Source organism: Podarcis pityusensis, assembly GCF_964106645.2.
Source record: "Podarcis pityusensis genome assembly, chromosome: 2".
Taxonomy (NCBI): domain Eukaryota; kingdom Metazoa; phylum Chordata; class Lepidosauria; order Squamata; family Lacertidae; genus Podarcis; species Podarcis pityusensis.
In genome coordinates, this window is record NC_138029.1 from 120,120,551 (window position 1) to 120,139,273 (window position 18,723).

The 18,723-nt window shown below is 48.1% G+C and overlaps 1 protein-coding gene across 3 annotated transcripts; it reads right to left on the reverse strand.

Annotated features, from left to right (window-relative positions):
- Positions 1–8,440: 8,440 nt before the first annotated feature.
- LOC308472098 (uncharacterized protein) lies at positions 8,441–17,996 on the reverse strand. Of its 3 annotated transcripts, none has more exons than XM_080996589.1 (4): positions 17,842–17,996; positions 15,031–15,857; positions 12,702–12,837; positions 8,441–9,823 (listed from the first exon to the last, which is right to left on the reverse strand). In XM_080996589.1, the coding sequence occupies exons 2-4, from the start codon at positions 15,838–15,840 to the stop codon at positions 8,844–8,846; spliced, it is 1,926 nt and encodes a 641-aa protein (XP_080852715.1). In that variant the 5' UTR covers positions 15,841–15,857; positions 17,842–17,996; the 3' UTR covers positions 8,441–8,843. The 3 variants fall into 3 exon arrangements, with proteins under 3 accessions (XP_080852715.1, XP_080852716.1, XP_080852714.1); XM_080996590.1 differs by having other exon boundaries at positions 15,049–15,896; positions 17,842–17,995; XM_080996588.1 differs by having other exon boundaries at positions 15,031–15,896; positions 17,842–17,995.
- Between the last annotated feature and the right edge of the window lie 727 nt (positions 17,997–18,723).

Consider the following 18,723-nt stretch of genomic DNA (forward strand, 5'->3'; position numbering starts at 1 on the left):
CGGCAGCACTGTAAATGCTCCTTCAGTGGAGATGCAGACAGGGCAGGGGGCGCGATTTTATATCCTTTTGCATTCTGTTTTGCAACTAGCTGTAGGGCGGCTGCCAGGTTTGAGAGCAGAGGGAGGGATGCTGAGTTCTCGTCGTTTTCCAGCTGCCCTTCCCGTCCCCTGCGCTGGCATTCCAAGTTACCAAGCAGAGGGAAAAGCCATCCCAGCCTTTGCCCTTCGGTCGGCTTGCGTGTTTGATCTGTCTCAATCAGTTCAGCCAACTGACCTGTAAAATATTAGTCATGTATCGTCAGATAATGATCAAGTACAGTGGTACCTTGGGTTACATACGCTTCAGGTTACATATGCTTCAGGTTACATACGCTTCAGGTTACAGACTCCACTAACCCACAGATAGTACCTCAGGTTAAGAACTTTGATTCAGGATGGGAACAGAAAATCGTGCTCCAGCGGCGCGGCGGCAGCAGGAGGCCCCATTAGCTAAAGTGGTGCTTCGGGTTAAGAACAGTTTCAGGTTAAGAACGGACCTCCGGAACGAATTAAGTACTTAACCCGAGGTACCACTGTATTTGAAAAGGCTACCTTTTCATTAGAGCCCCCCCCCCTTTTTAATGACTTTCCCCAACTCTCCAAAGTTACAGCTGTTGAGGACTGCATTCCCTTGCAGATAAGCTTTTTAAATCTTTTTTTTGAGGGGCGCGTGCTGGTATTGGATGGGGGCAAAGAGCCAAAAGTGGGCAGTTTGAAGGGTTGCATAGCATTCTCTCTGCCACCTCATTTCTCTCTCTCTCTCTCTCTCTCTCTCTCTCTCCCTCCCTCCCTCTTCCTTGTCCCCAGCGTCTGGTGTCCAGAGGTAGACTGCTGCAGCATATGGCGGCTCCATTGGGTCACCCACATCCCATAGAAATTTTGCAGGCTTTCCCCGTCTTTTTGGTCTACAGTCATACCTCATGTTACGTCCGCTTCATGTTACGTTCTTTCAGGTTGCGTCCTGTGGCGACCCAGAAGTACCAGAAAGGGTTACTTCTGGGTTTCGCCGCTCGTGCATGCGCAGATGCACAAAATGACGTCATGCGCAGAAGCGGTGAATCGCAACCCATGCGTGTGCAGACGTGCCGCTGCGGGTTGTGTTCTTTTCATGTTGCGAATGGGCCTCTGGAACGGATCCTGTTTGCAACCAGAGGTACCATTGTACTTACTGGGAAAGCTTCTCTCTCTTTTTCTCTCTCATACACCTACACATAATGCAGAAGAGGAAATAATCACAGGAAGGTTAGACTAGAGAGCAAAGACTAGAGTGGGTACACAGAGGGCCAGATGAAATGAAGTTGGGGTGGCGCAGCCTTCCCACCGTTGATTTAAAGTCTCACTTGCGACTGTACCCAGTGAGCATCGCTCTAGCCTGTTCCTTCTACTCGCCACCCCCCCCCCCCGAGACCCAGTCCCCTGCAAGAGTTTTACGAAGCTGCCAGCAGGATCTCATTCTGGGGCAGGGGAACTTCCTGCAGCAAGAAAGTTAGGGAGTCCTGGACGGACCTTTGACTCTGATTTCTCCCCGAGATTCTTTTCCTCTTGGGAGATTGCCTGCAGTCCTAACAGGTGGCCAGTAGGAGGCGTGTTGCTGGGTTAATAGTTTGCCCCCCCTTTCCCAAATCTTATAGGTATTGGGGGGGGGAGGGCAAGTGGCCTGTCCTTGCTAACAACTGACACCCTGGAATACTTAACAATATTTGGTAAGATGATTATTATTTCTTTGATCATGAAAGTGAAGAGCTTGTAAGAAGGTTCAAGAAGACGCTCGCCTGTCCCTGAAAAACCTGGGTTCTCACTTGATGCTGGTGAATCCTGACAGTTTCTGTGTGGCTCCCCTGGAGCCTTTGGAGCCTCTTTGGGTTGGAAAAGCTCTTGTCGCAGCCTGGGCACCAATGTCCTTTCTCCCCTGCTTGGATTCTCTGATGAGATGTAAGGTTTGCACCCAAGAAAAAGCCGTTTCCGAAGTGCAAGCTTTTATTCAGCTTCTCTCCTCCTCTGTGGACAATCCTGGTTTCCTTCTTCTCTGCCGCTCCCTGCTTTCCCACAGCCCCTTCACTTGCAATCTCGAAACGGACATTGTCCCTTCTTCTCTTTTATGTTGGCGTTAGCAGAGCCGGGTGGATTTGGCTGTGTCGGTGGGCAGGTTTTTGGCCTACTCCGCAAGGCCTGCGCTTTTCTTTCCCCTCTGCTTGCAAATGCATAATGGCCACTCTCATATTCGGGAGAAAGTAAAAATGAGGGATGTGCTCAGGAAGATGAAAGGACTGGATCTGAATTGCCCCATCAGAGACACCAGCCATTCGGTACTGTGCCTCTTCACCATTTGAATTGCCCCGTCCTGATCCTTGGTCACACCTGCGTGCGACGGAGCGGTCGGCTTTTTAAACATAGATAGGTGATTGGCAGCTTTGCTTTGCTTGTGAAGATGCACCCCTCGTGCGTTTTTTGCGGTCTCTCACAGTGGCCTCCTTGAAAAAGAGGGCTTTGGTAGGGTGGGAGGCAGGGAGCCCAACAGCAGGTGGCGCCAGAGCCAACACAGGCAGATCCTAATCTAATTCTGCTATTCTCCTTGCTGAGTCCTACAAGGGGCAATGCTGAGACTGGTTGCCAGGTGCGTTGGGAGGAATTGGGATGGAGGTTGGTGGGGCAAGAAGGTGTAGGATTTTTATAACGACAAGGCCCACGAGGCTTCTCTGCGTTGCGAGTTCGCCTTTCTGAGGCTGAATTCTTAACCTCCCTTTTCTCTTCAGCTGCTCTTCTGCAGTTGAAATCTTCCTGAACTATAGGCTCCCCCCTCCATGATGCCGTCGCAAACACCAATTCTCCTGAGCCCCTAGCACAGGTATGGTGACCCATCTTCATATTCCCTTCTGAGAACCTCTTGAGGGGGCCATGTTCCAGTGGTGGGTGAGGCCAGGGGCAAAAGGGGTGGAGCAACAAATACATTTTTGGGGGGCGGTATACTTCTGTACAGTAGGCCCGTTTCCAAGCCCCTCTTCTCTTCCCCCGGCCTGCAAGAAGCATAACCAGAGTGCAGGAACGCATCCCAGCCAGGCAAAACCTCTCCAGGAGACTACGAAGTGGGGGTCAGTGAAGGGGTGGCGTAGGGAGAGGTCCGGGGGGTTTGGAGGGCTGTGTTTGACTTCCAAACCCTCGCCAGTACCTTAGGGATTCCTGATTCTGACACCGAAGAATGGCTCAGAATTTCTCTGCCTTAAAAAGATCATCTCCCCGAGTATGGTATAGCTGCGGGGGAGCTATCTTGAGCCGTAAAACGTGTCCCCAACCAAGAATGCTTGCCCATAGTTTTCAGAGACAAGTCTTTATTTCAGACCTTGGCATCAACATGAGGACAGATGGGTCCAGCCTTGTGTTTAACATAATGTGCCTGGTCGCCAGAGGTGATCGCGAGCTCTGTGCAGGCGAGCAAGCAGGTTGACGGAGGAGGAACGGCTTGTACTTCTGTTCGCCTGCTTGGTTTCCATCCTAGTTGCAGAGGGACAAAACACCTTTCTCCAAACCAGCATGGAAATTCAAAAGAGGGGGTATGGCATGATCTGCCTCTCCTCCAGCAGCCCTCTTGGTTACAAATCACATTATATTTTTTTGCTAGCCTAAGATGCTCATAGGCGGCGTTTGCATCTTGACTGTGGCGGAAATCAAGAGCAGGCTTGGGGTTTTTGTGTGTGTGTTTTGCTTTTTCCCAGGCTAACGATTGTAGTGGGGCTTAGTCGGATCCTGACATAATTATTTTAAGTTCACTATTTGATTGTCAGTTCATGTTTCTCTTGGCAACTGCAGTAGATGTTCTTTTGAGGGAGCTGTTTCTAATCAAGCTTGAAATTTGCCGAATGACAAAGAATTTGATCTCCGACAACTGGTTTGCCCCAAGTGGGGTTACCTGGACTTGGACCTTTTGAGTTCAGGAGCAGTTCTTCGCAAACCTCATTTTGGAAAAACTTGGCACCCATAAAGTCAACCTGTTCAGACTTTCCGGAGATTTAAATTTTATTAAAAGGCAACTTTTGCTTTTGTTGTTGTTGTTTAAATGCTTTCCTATTGTCGAAACTTTTGATTGTGCTTTTCAAATAGTTTTTAAAAATGTACTTTTTTCTAAAAACAAAAAACCCTGTTTTTTAAAAGGTTTTATTAAGTTTGTAACCTAAACTGCTTTCTGCGTGAGAATTGAGATGTGTATGATATTTTAAATATGGTAAATAAAATACCCTGGGTCTCTAGAGATTTGTGTGATTATGGTGGTAGCGTTTTATATATTAAAGATAATGCTGAATTATCTTTTGCTTTCTGCTTGACGTAATGTACAGTTATATGCAGAACAGTCATAGCTTCCTATGTTCCTAATTTCAAGGTGAGAAGATTAAGCCTTGTGGCAGGCAAATGTGAAAATCCATTTTCAGCGATTGGGTAACAGCAGAACGTTCAGTATTATTGGGGTGGCTCATATTTGGGCAGGTGGGGTGAGGTGTGCCCCCTCTCACTACTGGCAATTTTTGCTTTTTTAAAAAAAAGGAACTCTGGTACTTTGAGACTTAGGGTAGTTCAAAAGCAAAAATGGGTTTTCTTTTACAACAAAATGGGTAAAAGAAAATACGATAGAATCGTTTCAAGGAGCAGTAAACTTCTATATATATATTAAATGCAGTGCTCAGAAATGTACTGGGAGCCAATGCAGATCTCTCAGGACCGGTGTTATGTGGTCCCGGCGGCCACTCCCAGTCACCAGTCTAGCTGCCGCATTCTGGATTAGTTGTCGTTTCCGAGTCACCTTCAAAGGTAGCCCCACTTAGAGCTCAGGGCCTCTGCCTATAATCTATCATCGTTATTGGAGAAGAGAAGAGATCCCTGCAGATTGGAGGCAGGCAAGATGTCCCCATCTTCCAACTGGTCAGCTTGTGTGGATACCAGGAAAGATAAAAAAACAGATAATTGAACAGTAGGTCTGTGAGCACTTAGAATAGGGTTACCAGATGTCCCCAGTTCCTGGGGACAGTCCCCGGATTTGCAAATCTGTCCCTGGGAAACGTGGCAGCCGCAGCCTCAGCAGCCTGGTAGTGCAGTTGGCTCTGGCTGGCTTCAGGAGCGGCTCGCTGCTGTGGTGCAGGAAATATGGCGGACGCCACAGCAGTGAGTAGCTCCTGAAGCCCGCCAGAGCCAACTGCACTACCAGGCTGGCCCCTCCTGGGCAGCGGCTGCCCGCCCGTGACTCCTGAACCTCCCCTGATCTGTCAAAATGAAGGGGGAAGGAGATTGGGGAAGGCTCGGGAGTCACGGGTGGGCGGCACGCCATTGCCCAGTTTTTTAAAAAAATCTCTGCATTTTTGTTTCACAGGGTGCGAAAGAAGGGCTTTGCACCTTTATACAGTGGTGCCCCGCAAGACGAATGCCTCGCAAGACGGAAAACTCGCTAGACGAAAGAGTTTTCCGTTCTGGAGGTGCTTCGCAAAACGAATCTCCTATGGGCTTGCTTCGCAAGACGAAAATGTCTTGCGAGTTCCTGTGGTTTTTTTTCCCTTTCCCCCCCTTTTTCTAAGCTGCTAAGCCGCTTATCTGCTTATCCGATAAGCTGATAAGCCGCTAAAAGCCGCTAATAGCGCTAATAGTGCTAATCCGTCAATGGGCTTGCTTCGCAAGACGAAAAAACCGCTAGACGAAGAGACTCACAGAACGGATTCTTTTCGTCTTGCGAGGCACCACTGTACAATATGCATGTGTGCTTGGGCCCAGGGTCTTTGGCCTCACCATCCCCACTACTGACACCCTGTTGCTACTTGGCTTCAAAAAAATTAAAAAAAAAGTGTCCCCCGATTCATTGAAAAAAGTCTGGTAACCATAACTTAGAAACTGACACTAAGAGCCCCTTGCCAGCATGACCAGTGCTCAGGGATAGCGGATGCAAGAGTCCAGCAACTACCCGGTTCCCAGTCTAGACTGACTGCCAGCAGCTCTCCAGGATTTCAGACCAATTTGTTTCCAAGCCTTCTGCATGACAAGCAGGCGGTCCTCCCCACTGGCTATGCCCTGTTCTCCTTTCTCTCAGATTCCTCCTTTCCACAATGCCCACAGACCCCAGTTTTGGGGGCACAGCCTACTTTCTTTAGCTTATCCTAGCCCCCTGATCAGTTTCATGAGAACCACCACTTCATTTCTCCTTCCACCATATAGAGGCCTTCCAAACCCAAGAGCTTTGTGGCTTCTTCAGCGTCTCCTCTCTAATAGGGCCTTTCGTTCTTGCTTTTTAATGATAATAATTTTATTATTTATACCCCGCCCATCAGGCTGGGCCTCCCCAGCCTGTGCCCCTCTGATCTTTCCCTCAAGTCCTCCTTCTGGTTCCTGATTCTCAATCCGTTTCCTAATCTGGAGCCTCCCCTCAGCTAAACTGCCTGTGCTCCCTTGCCCCTTATTTTTTTACACAGTGAGAACCGGTTCCCCCTCTTTCACGTGTGCCAAAAAGCTGCTCCTGCATCAGCGCTTGTGTGAGATTCTTTTTTTAAAAAATCCCAGCCAAACTGATAGCTTGCCCTTCCCTCACAGGGTCTGGACAGACAGCAAATCTTGAGACAATTTCATTCCCTTAGTAGTCAGAACTCAGAATTCTCCTGAACCAGCTCAGCCACTCAGTGCCAGAGGCTGCCCTGATGTAAGAGCAATGCAGTATGAACAGCCCTATTATTCTGGCCCCTCTGCAGAGTCTCTTTTTGTATAGTGAAGAGGATGTTTTTCCGATCCAATGGGAATGAGCAACTTGGCTGTAAAGCAGTTGCCTCATGGCTGAGTGTGAGTGGAAATCCAGGTGCTCTTGGGACGATCTGAATACAGTGGGATTTGAAAAGTAAAGAAAGCTACTTTGTTCAACAAATCTGGTTTCCTTTTCAGAATTAACACTGCTTTGTGTACAGCTGCGATTTAATTTGTAAGCTGCGTCTCTATTACTCTTTACAACTGGAAACCTAATAAAAATATAACAGGGAGAATATAACAGATATATATAACAGAAAGAAAGTACACGTATTTGGAAACAAGGACCAACACAAAATGCTAATGCCAAAGTCACACAATCTCACCCTCATCCTATGCACGGTCTAATGGTGTGCATGTTTACTCTGAAGGAGGACACTAGTGTGTCCAATGGGACTTTGGAAGAGAGAAGAAATTAGTTCAAACCACACTTTTTAAGTGATCTGACCTAATTCATCACTCCAGGACTTAAATGCAGACTAGAGCACAGCTATGGACGCCTCTAATTTTTTAAAATGCAATTTTGGTTGGTTTGTTTGTTTTGAAGGGTACTAAATGCATATTTTAGGGGGAACGGGTATTAGAAAGCATACCAGGGAAAAATGGGATTTTTAGAGGGAGTCGGTGCCTAAAATGCATACAGTTTAAAATGTGAATTTTTTCATGCTTTAAAAAAAAATCCACAAAAGACAAGAGCTATTAATCAGTGTGTTCGAAACTTGACATGGATCCATCCGTCCATTACTCTCCAGTAAATGTGGATAAGATGCCCACATTGGAGGCCCTTTGAAATCCATTGGCTTACAGAGACACACACACACAACGCTTGTATTGGACGGGGCATTGTTGGGGTTTGTGTGTGCATAACACAAAGTCTCTTGCTACCACATGCAAGAGAGAAAAGAGACAACAAGACTTCCCTCAATTAATGGGGGGGGGGGGGGAGGCACCTACATCAGCCGTTCACAGTGCTTGCTCACAGAGAGAGAGAGAAATTCTTTGCACCTGTTCAGAGCAGGAAGGAGGGCAGGTGTTTGTCCTAGCATCCAATGAAATATGGACATCTCTGAAGTGGGCATGTTCAATGTAGGAGAGGCTGAGACAGTACAAACAGCAACTGAGCAGGAAGAACAAACAGTCACTCCTACATTGCAGATTTTTGAGGGGAAATTTGGTGAGACCTTTCACAGGTGCCACAGAGTTAAAAGGTAAAGGACCCCTGGACGGTTAAGTCCAGTCAAAGGTGACTGTGGGGTTGCGGCGCTCATCTTGCTTTCAGGCTGAGGAGCTGGCGTTAGTCCACAGGCAGCTTTCCGGGTCATGTGGCCAGCAGGACTAAACCACTTCTGGTGCAAAGGGACACCGTGACGGAAACCAGAGCGCACGGAAACACCGCTTACCTTCCCGCTACAGCAGTACCTATTTCTCTACTTGCACTGGTGTGCTTTTCGAACTCAATTGGCAGGAGCTGGGACAGAGCAACGGGAGCTCACCCCGTCGCAGGGATTCGAACCGCCGACCTTCTAATCGGCAAGCCCAAGAGGCTCAGTGGTTCTGGTGGACACACGGGCACCCATGGCAAACCTTGCCCTAGGCAGTTGACATGAATTAATAATAATAATAATAATAATAATAATAATAATAATAATAATAATTTTATTATTTATACCCCACACAACTGGCTGGGTTTCCCCAGCCACTCTGGACAGCTTACAGCATATCTAAAAACATAATAAAAACATTGATCCATTAAAAACCTCCCAATACAGGGTTGCCTTCAGATGTCTTCTAAAAGTTGTGTAATTTTTTTATCTCCTTGACATCTGAAGGGAGGGTGCTGCTACCAAGAAGGCCCTCTACACAACTATCTAGGTCATTACAAACTAATTAATGGAAACATGCAGTTAAAAACCATCCAACTGAGTAATTATAAAACCACAAATGAGTCACCAGCATTAAAGAGGTAGTCCCGCAAAGGAGCAACCGCGGAAGAGACCCAGCTGTTCAGCTCTCCCAATCCAAAAGATGGTAGGAGCAGAACCTCATCTGCTACTCGAAGAGTATGGGGAAGTTAATATGGAGGCTTCACCTCCTGTGTGAATTCTCTGATGCCGAATAAGATTTGTGCTCTGGCTGAAGCTTTTTCCACACGCTAAGCATTTATACGGCTTCTGCCCTGTGTGAATCCTTTGATGTTTAACAAGGCCCGATTGGTCGCAAAAGGTCTTGCTGCAGTCCGAGCATTTATATGGTCTCTCTCCTGTGTGGATTCTCTGATGTGATGTAAGGTGCGTACTCTGACTGAAACTTTTCCCGCACTCCAAGCATTTATACGGCCTCTCCCCTGTGTGAATTGTCTTGTGGTTAATAAGGCCGGACTGATTACAAAACCCCTTCCCACAGTCGGAACACTTGTACGGTTTCTCCCCGGTATGGATTCTCTGATGTGATGTAAGGCTCGTACTATGGCGGAAGCTCTTTTCACACTCGGCGCATTTGTACGGTTTCTCGCCTGTGTGAATTCTCTGGTGTTGAATAAGGCTAGTGCTCTGGTTGAAGCTCTTGCTGCAGTGCGAGCAACTGTATGGCCTCTCCCCTGTGTGGATTCGTTGATGGGACGTGAGGTGCGTGCTCTGACTGAAGCTCTTTCCACATTCCAAGCATTTATACGGCTTCATCCCCGAGTGGAGCATCTGATATTCCGTGACGCTTCTGTGCTGGCTGAAGCTCTTCCCAAACTTTAAGCTTTTGTTGGTTTTCTCCCCTGTGTGGATTCTCCAATGTGCACTGAGGCACTTGCTCCTCCTCTTCTCTGCTTGTTGTTCTTCTTGAACTACGATTTCATGGAAGTCTCCGTCCTGGCAAGAAATGGCTTTATCTCTGCCCTTCTCCACGTGGATTCCCTCTGGCCTCTTTGATCCATCTTGATTCCAGAAGTTCTCTTTCAATGCCTCCTGCTGGCCTGCTTCTGAGGAGGTCCTGCAAGGTTCACCTTCATCTTCGCTCTCCCATACACCACCATCTGAAATGAAGAAAGAAACCTGATAAAAGCCATGAATGAATCATTCAAAACCAGGAATCAATCAGTCAGTCAGTCAGTCAGTCAGTCAATCAATCAATCAATCAATCAATCACAGACCTCCTTAATAATATTCAGAGAACAGGAACGTTCTTTCTTTTTTAAATTTTTTTAAATTTTTTTCTAGGGCCATGCTAATCTTCTCTGTATCGTTCCAATTTTAGTATATGTGCTGCCGAAGCGAGCACAGAACAGGAACGTTCTTTCATATGGGATGGACTCGTAAAAGGTTAAAAGAATATTGGGAAATGATACTGTCAGGGGTTCAGGGACAGAGGCACAGGGTAGGCAGGAGATGGAGAGCGATGGGGATGAATCCCAGGACAGCGAGGAAGAGGATGACAATGACTCTAGAGATTCCATGAGTCTTTCCAGCGAATCAGAGGATTCCCAGAAGGAGGAGGGAGGAGCTCCATGCAGAGAAGTGCGTCACAGGATGTTGTTCTGATGCTCTTCAGATCTGTCTCTGCAACAGACAGAGAAGCAGCTCAACTTAGAAGCTGCTGTGAGAGTGCTTTTGGAAAGCACAAAGATGCCGGAATGCTCCGATGGTGTCTGATGGAATTTATTGCTCTGTAAATAAAGCTACTAGAGATAAGGACGGACTGTCTCTGGACTGATTTATCCCTTTTTCTCACACGGAAGCAGGACCGCTGCTACTCTGCAATTTCTTTGGCCAGGTCAGGGGAGAGCAGAGCCTACGCCGAGGAAGCGCTGCCTGGACCCAAAGATTTATTTCTCCAAAGGGGGCACCGGTGGTCAAGGCCAGGGGAGCCCCAGGGGGGACTTGTCAGGAGCAGGGGGCCAGCGGGGGATCCCAAAGTGGCAGCTGGGCGTCAGGACCAGCCTCCCCGCCAGAGTGCAGCGAAGGGGGTGGAGGTTCCAGTGTATCAGGGGAGGCGGCTCCGGCAGTAGAGAAAGGAGGGAGGTCGGAGCAAGCCACCCTCCCGGAAGGGGAGGGGAGTAGTGAAGGGAGTAGCGTAGCTGTCAAAAGGAAAGTTAGAGGTTGGGGGCGCGCGCCAAGTTCAAATGTAGAGGCGCGCGGAAGTACAGGGAGCCCGGAGGAGGGGCCAGGTCCCAAAGCCCGCAGGAGGGGGCAAGAGCAGTCTGATTCCGCGTCGGAGGAATCCAGGAGGGGCGAAACCCCAGCGGGCAGAAAGACCCTGCGGAAAAAGAAAGAGAGAAAGAGGTGGAGCAGCGCAAGCCTCTTAAACTGGTGCAGGGCAGGGACAGATTCAGAAGGGACTTCAGCGGTCTAAGCCTAGCAGACGTAGGGCTGCGCGCCTCGGATCTGAAGCAAACAATGAACTGCAATAAACACTTTTGTATATAAGAAAAGAAAGGCGTTGGTCTTTTGTGAGCTGAGACTTGAGACAGCCCTGACAGATACATAATGAATTGGAAAAAAAATGTTTAAAAGTACTTTCTCCAAAAACCCCAGAGTCCTTTCTATTCAGGATAATTCAGATGGAAATTCCCAGGTGTCAAAAAAGTGGTATATTTATGTATGCCACTACTGCAGCCTGCGTTTTGTTAGCCCCAAAATGGAAAACCAGCGAGGTCCCAACCAAAGAAGATTGGCAACTGAAGTTGACCGAATATGCACAACTTGCAGACTTAACATATAGAATAAGAGAATAAGTTTTGATGGATGCAATAATGGAATACTGAATGGCATAGTTTTTGTAAAATATCTTAAGGATGTAAAAATGCGTACTTTAAATCTTAAAACAGAAATTTAATATTATATATTGGAAGGGAGCCAAAGGGTCATCTAGTCCAACCCCCTGCAATGCAGGAATCTCAACTAAAGAATCCACTTTGAATGTGGCCTGGGTTCTATTCAGAGTGGACACACTGAAACGAATGAGTTCATTTGGGCCGCAGAGCAGCGGAGGATCGCATCCCACAACATCTCCACCAGGATGCCACTTTAAACAGCCACAGCTTCCCCCAAAGGATTCTGGGAGCTGTAGTCAGTTAAGGGTGCTGAGAATTGTGAGGCAACCCTTTCTTCCCCTCAGAGAGTTACAATTCCCAGAGTTCCTTTCTTGTGTGTGTATATAATTTTATTAAGTTTTCTGTTTTACAATTAAAAATACTCATTTTACATCCTTAAGATTTCCCTTCTTCTCTTTCCATGGTTCATTTTACATATCATAAATCCCTGCATATTTTACAAAAACTGTACCATTCAGTATTCCATTATTGCCTCCATCAAAACTTGTCTACACTGTTGAATTTATCTTAACCCTGCCAGCGTTTTCAGCTGTACACAGTTATTTCCCATATATTCAATCAACGTTTTCCAATCTTCTCTAAACATATGTTCTTCTTGTTCTCTTATTCTATATGTTAAGTCTGCGAGTTGTGCAGATTCCACAACCTTTCCGCAAGTCCATTCTGCCATGGCGAGCGAGGACTAGACAAATCGTGTTGAATTCCTTTCTCAGTCAGAAAAGCTTCAAACTGCTGAGAAGTGAATTCCCCCCCGCGATCAGTGAAAAGAGTCTTTATCTTCTTACCATGCACATGACCATCTTGACCATCTTCACAAGGAACTCTGGGAATTTTCAGACTGAAATTCCCAGTGTCAAGAAAGGTTATTTATGTACGCAACAACTGCAGCCTGTGTTTGGTTAGCCCAGAAATGGAAAACGAGTGAGGTCCCAACTAAATGAAAGGATACTGCTTTAAATGTATAATGCAGATGGGGCCATAGGCTCCAGAGATAGAGAAGCGGAGAGTAGCTTCTGGAGGTCAGCCCAGCAGGGAATGTCAAACTATCCAAGTCACACATGGAAAACCCTCCTCTCCTTACCCAGCAGGTCCTCCTCGTCCTCTTCCTTCTTGGCTGCTGCATACGGCTGCTTCTCCCCAGCCTCAGGTGGCGATTGGCCAGAAATGGAGGAATGTGCAGCCGCCACCACCACCTCCTCCTTCTCCTCAAAGACCACCTGCAACAAGCAGAGCATCTCTCTTGCATTAGTATACCTGAAGGAGCGTCTCCACCCCCATCGTTCTGCCCGGATACTGAGGTCCAGCACCGAGGGCCTTCTGGCGGTTCCCTCCCTGCGAGAAGCCAAGTTACAGGGAACCAGGCAGAGGGCCTTCTCGGTGGTGGCACCCGCCCTGTGGAATGCCCTCCCACCGATGTCAAAGATAAAAACAACTACCAGACTTTTAGAAGACATCTGAAGGCAGCCCTGTTTAGGGAAGCTTTTAATGTTTAATAGATTATTGAATTTTAATATTCTGTTGGAAGCCACCCAGAGTGGCTGGGGAAACCCAGCCAGATGGGCGGGGTATAAATAATAAATTATTATTATTATTATTATTATTATTAATGGAAAGTATCAGAAGCAAAGGTTTGCTTGCATCCTCCACCCTGCCCTTAGCGGCCTCATTGGCATTCAGAGGGGAGGACTCAGGACTCAGTTTCATTAAGGCATGTTTAGGTGCAAGACGGACCATGCAATAAAATGTTGCCGCTCAGGAGCGCTCTTGTTCAGGATGCCGGCCAGGCCCTTTTCCAGCCATACCGTTCCATCTCGTCCCCAGGTTCTCTGCCCTACTGCCAGTCAGCATTCTGCGCCCACTGAGCACGCTCAGTCTTCTTGGGACTGGTTTTCCCCACTTCTGTACTAGTGCAAAACTAGAGGTTCCTCTGCGGCCCACCTGCCCATCGTAGAATCATAGAATGTTAGAGCTGGAAGTGACACCAAGGGCCATCTAGTCCAATACAGGAATCCTGCCCACAGCCAGCCTTGGGTGGGCTCAAACCACCAACCTTCTGTTCAATAGTCAGATACACTGAACAAACCTTATGAGGAACGGTTGAAGGAGAAGGGAATGCTTAGCCTGGAAAAGAGGAGGCCGAGAGGAGACATGAGAGCCATCTTCAAATACTGTCATACCTCGGGTTACAGACGCTTCAGGTTGCACGTTTTCGGGTTATGGACGCGCCGAAACCCGGAAATACCGGAACGTGTTACTTCCGAGTTTTGGCACTCGCACATGTGCAGAAGCGCCGAAAGAATTCATGCGCAGAATTCCTGCTCCATGATTGCAGTCATAGGATTGTTGTCTTTCACATGACAGTATGTTTTGACTCCACAGAGTGGGAAGTGACGTAGACAGGATGTTTGTGTTACTGTGTTTCCTGAAGTGGGACTATTGTCCTTTGTTCTTTTTCTCTTTGCTGTCTGATGCTAGAGAGAGAGGGAGCCATGTTGCAGTGCTCCGTGTGTGTGTTTATATGTAAATAAAGTAGATTAGCCAAAATGCTGAGCTGCTGAGGTCTGTCATGCAATGATGCAAAGACTCTGCGGATCCCTAAGTGTGTTGTGTCAGTTGGCATCGGTCGCTGTGATGTTCGGGCTGAAGAAAACTTTGAAGCTCCCGAACGATTGATCAGGAGGGAGAGAACATGTCAGTCGGGCATGTGTCTCTGCCAGAGTCCTACTCGAGTGTAGGCTGAACTCCTCACAGGATCATGTTTGCAACCTGAGTGTCTACTGTATCTCAAGGGCTGTCACATGGAAGATGGAGCATGCTTGTCTTCTGCTCTGGAAGGCAGGACTCGAACCCATGGCTTCAAGCTCCAAGAAAGGAGATTTCAACTAAACATTAGGGAGAGCTTTCTGACAGCAAGAGCTGTTTGGACAGTGGAACGGTCTCCCTCGGGAGATTGTGGACTCTCCTTCCTTGGAGGTTTTTAAGCAGAGGTTGGACGGCCATCTGTCCTGGATGCTTTAGCTGAGATTCCTGCATTGCAGGGGGTTGGACTAGATGACCGTTGGGGGTCCCCTTCCAACTCTACAATTCTATATGATTTCCTGATACCTTCCTTCTTCTGTGTGCATGGTAACTACATAAGGTTTTTCCTGAGTAAGGGCTGGCAGTCGGGTTGGCTCCTAGCGTTTAGGAACTGTAAGGGGATTCCTTCTGTGGCCAGCTTTGTTGCTGAGTTGCAGAACCCAGCCATGCAACTCAGAATTGGACACCATGAAGCCCTAAGGGGAGCCTGGATCAGGCCAAAGGCCTGCCTAGTTGAACATCCTGTTCTCACAGTGGCCCAATGGGAAGCCCACAAGTCGGACTAGGCCAGGCCACCAATACTGACACTAACCACAGCCAAGTGGTCCCACCTGGCTTTCCAGACTGACCCGAGTCTCCTGCTGCCTCAACAGGAAACCTTCTGCCAGGGCCACCGCCTGGGAGCAGGTCTCCGGGCCACGATCCCTGACCCAGCTCTGGATCTCCGCTGGCAGGATGGCCAGGAACTGCTCCAGGACCAGCAGCTCCAGGATCTGCTCCTTGGAGTGCCTCTCCACTTTCAGCCACCCCTGGCAGAGCTTCTGGAGGTGGCTGTAGGCGCCGCTGGGCCCCTCGGCCTCCTGGTAGCAGAAGTGCCTGAAGTGTTGGCGCAGCTTCTCTCTCCTCAAGGCGTCCCCTCTCAAGATGGCTGCCTTCACTTTCCCATAATCCTCTCTGTCTCCGGCATCCAGCCTCTCAAAGGCCCACTCGGCTTCTCCCCTGAGGGCCGGCAGGAGTCGGGCCGCCCACTCCACCTTGGGCCACCGGCAGGCTTGGGCCACTTGCTCGAAGGAGGCGAAGAAGGCCTTGGCGTCGTCCCAGGGGGTGGGCTCCTCTGGCAACTGGGGGGCTCCCCATTCCGAGTGAGGGGACTCCACTGTCCTCAAAAACTCCTGCCACTGGGCTTCCCAGCAATGGGCCAAGCCCTCTTCCGATTCCTCCTTCACGCGATGTGGGGTCCCCCTTTCGAGGAACCCCTCGGCGTTCCCCGAATGCCTTGCTCTGGGGAGTTCACCCTGTGCTTCCAAATCCATCCTGGGTTTGCGGCCAGCAGCGTTCAAGAGGGCGTGAGTGGCTTTCCCTGTTCCTTCCGGTTCCTCTCTTTCTCCCCGGGCTGCAATATATTCCTCCTCCATCTTCATCCCTGGGTAAAGGTGCGCTGTGGAAAATTCCAGAAGAAACGACAGTGAGCAGGGGCCTGAAAAGCAGAGAGAAAGAAATTGACAGAGGTGAGCAGTCAGCCTCTTGTAGGGCTGGAATAAATGATCTCTTCCCATTTTTCTTTTCTTTCTTTCTGAGAAATCTGACAATAAGAGAAGATCGTGGTCAGCTGCAGGAGATAATGGGGCTCCTGCGCCTTTGTGTAGAAGCTACAAGCTGCCATGCTTCGTTACTGTTACTGCATTTATGCTGCCTGGAAGTGGATGGGAAATGCCAGAAAGAAAGAAAGAAAGAAAGAAAGAAAGAAAGAAAGAGAGAGGCTGGCTGAGGAAAGGCTGTAATTCAGTGGTAGAGATCTGCCTTCCTCCCAGAAGGTCCCCATGGCAGTGATTCTCAAACTTTTTTCCTCTGGGACACACTTTGAGAATAAAAATTTGCTCACGCCACACCAGGATTATTATTTTTTTAATTGATGGAACAAAAAGAAACAACTCTTAGCAGTGCTTGATTTAAAACATGTAACACAACTACTTTATAACATGATCATGGGACGTACGGAAAGTATAAAACAATGCAGCTACATAAGAACATCAGTCATTCCCAGAATATAATTCTAAACGAGCCTTTTACATACGCACCTAAGTACGTAGCTTGCTTTTGCCGATAATCTCATTTACATTGGTCCGATTTGAGGCAAACAAACCCTCATCAACACAAATGAAATGTTCAAATGTTTCTTTGATCGTCCTCAGATCTTCCCACCTGACTTGCCATCCTTTCCTGTCACGGCTTTGAGAACCTACTTCATGGTATCTCCAGGTAGGGCTGGAGAAAAGACCGAAACCCCAGGAAAGCTACTGCCTGCCAGTGTAAACAGTACTGGGCAAACGAGACTTTTAATCTCAGGGTTATGGGTTCAAGCCCCCCCCCCCCCCAACATTGGGCAAAAGATTCCTGCATTATAGGGGGGTTGGAAGACCCTCATGGTCCCTTCCGACTATATGATTCTATGAACTGGGCTATAATATATAATATATAATAACAATAATTTTATTACGTATACGCCACCCATCTGATTTGGCTTGCCTCAGCCACTCTGGGCGGCTCCCGACAAAATATAAAAAGCACAATCAAACGTTAAAAGCTTCCCTTATACAGGACTGTCTTTCCTATATAGCGTAGCCCATGGGTAGGCAAACTAAGGCCCGGGGGCCGGATCCGGCCCAATCGTCTTCTCAATCCGGCCTATGGACTGTCCAGGAATCAGCGTGTTTTTACATGAGTAGAATGTGCCCTTTTATTTAAAATGCATCTCTGGGTTATTTGTGGGGCATAGGAATTCATTCATTCCCCACCCCAATATAGTCCGGCCCCCCACAAGGTCTGAGGGACAGTGGACCGGCCCCCTGCTGAAAATGTTTGCTGACCCTTGGCACTGTAGCCCCCCAACATTTCTCCAATGAAAATAAAAAAGCGGGACATTGTGGGATCAAATCAGAAACTGGGACGGCTTCTCTAAATCCAGGACTGTCCCTGGAAAATAGGGAGACTTGGAGGGTCTGATATAGGCAGCAGCTTCCTATGGCTGAACTGGGGGGGGGGGAGGCACTGCTCCCCATTATCCCCGACTGAACCAGCCCCAATCCTGCATTTGTGCAAAGCTCTTGCTGGATCTGGAAGGGGCTGAGTGGGAATAATAATAATGATGATGATGATGATGATAGGTTTGTCATTGCTCAATTCTAATAATGATAATGATAATAATAATAATTTATTATTTACACCCCAGCCACTCTGGGCGGCTTGCAACAGAATAATCCTGTGTGTCGTGGGGGGATCTGAAGGAGCTTCTCTGTCTCCCCTCCCTCATTTTCTACCCCTCCTGCTGCTTTGCCCCCCTTCCCTTCCAGATGACCCCCAATTCTCCCTTCCCAGTCCTTTTCCTCCCCCCCTCCCCCCGCCAGCTCCCTTTAGCTATTCACCTCCTTTCTGGGCCTCTCTGCTGCTTCCGCCTCTTTCTCCAGTCTTCCTGCAGATGCAAAGCAAGGCAGTGCAGCCCACTCCCCCTTTTCCCCACTACAGGAAAAAGGGCAATTTGCTAATCCCTTTCCATCCCTCTCGCCTGTCCTCTCTAGGAAGTAGGAGCGGAAACTCCTTCAGCTTAACCCTTTCGGGGCATCGCTGTCTTAAAAAAAAAAAAAAAGCAAACCAAAACTAGGACATCTCCGATTTGGATTATTAAAAATGTCAAAAGTCCCTGGTGTGAATAAAAAAACCCTGGTGCTTTTTAGGGACATGAGGGAGAGTGCACCTGGTTGTTTATAGAATCATAGATTTATAGATTTGTAGAACTGGAAAGAATTGCTGTTAGCTGCCCTGAGCCCAGCTCCGGCTGGGGAGGGCGGAATATACAATTTATTATTATTATTATTATTATTATTATTATTATTATTATTATACCTAAGGGCCATCTTTCCGCAGGACCTGCAAGACAGAGCTGTTCCACCAGGCCTTTGGTTTGGACTTAATCGGACCCTTATGTTTCCCTCCCCTTCTGGTTTTGATCTATGGGCTACTTTTAAAATGAGGCTGCAATGGAGAGGTTTGATCTTCTTGCAGTCCATGGGACTCTCAAGAGTCTCCTCCAGCACCATAATGTAGAATTAACTAATCCAAGGTCTCTAATTGGAGTAGGCTTTCCCTCTCCCTTTTATTTCATTGTTGTCGGTATCTGTCCGTCTCAATAGACAATGGAGTGCGGCTGGGGTGCGTGTGTGAAGTCAAACCACTGTGTCAGCAGCGCAGAAGTGACCTCCACAGGGTACAAGACTGGGCGGTGTGTCTGGAGATCCTGGGCTGCTCAG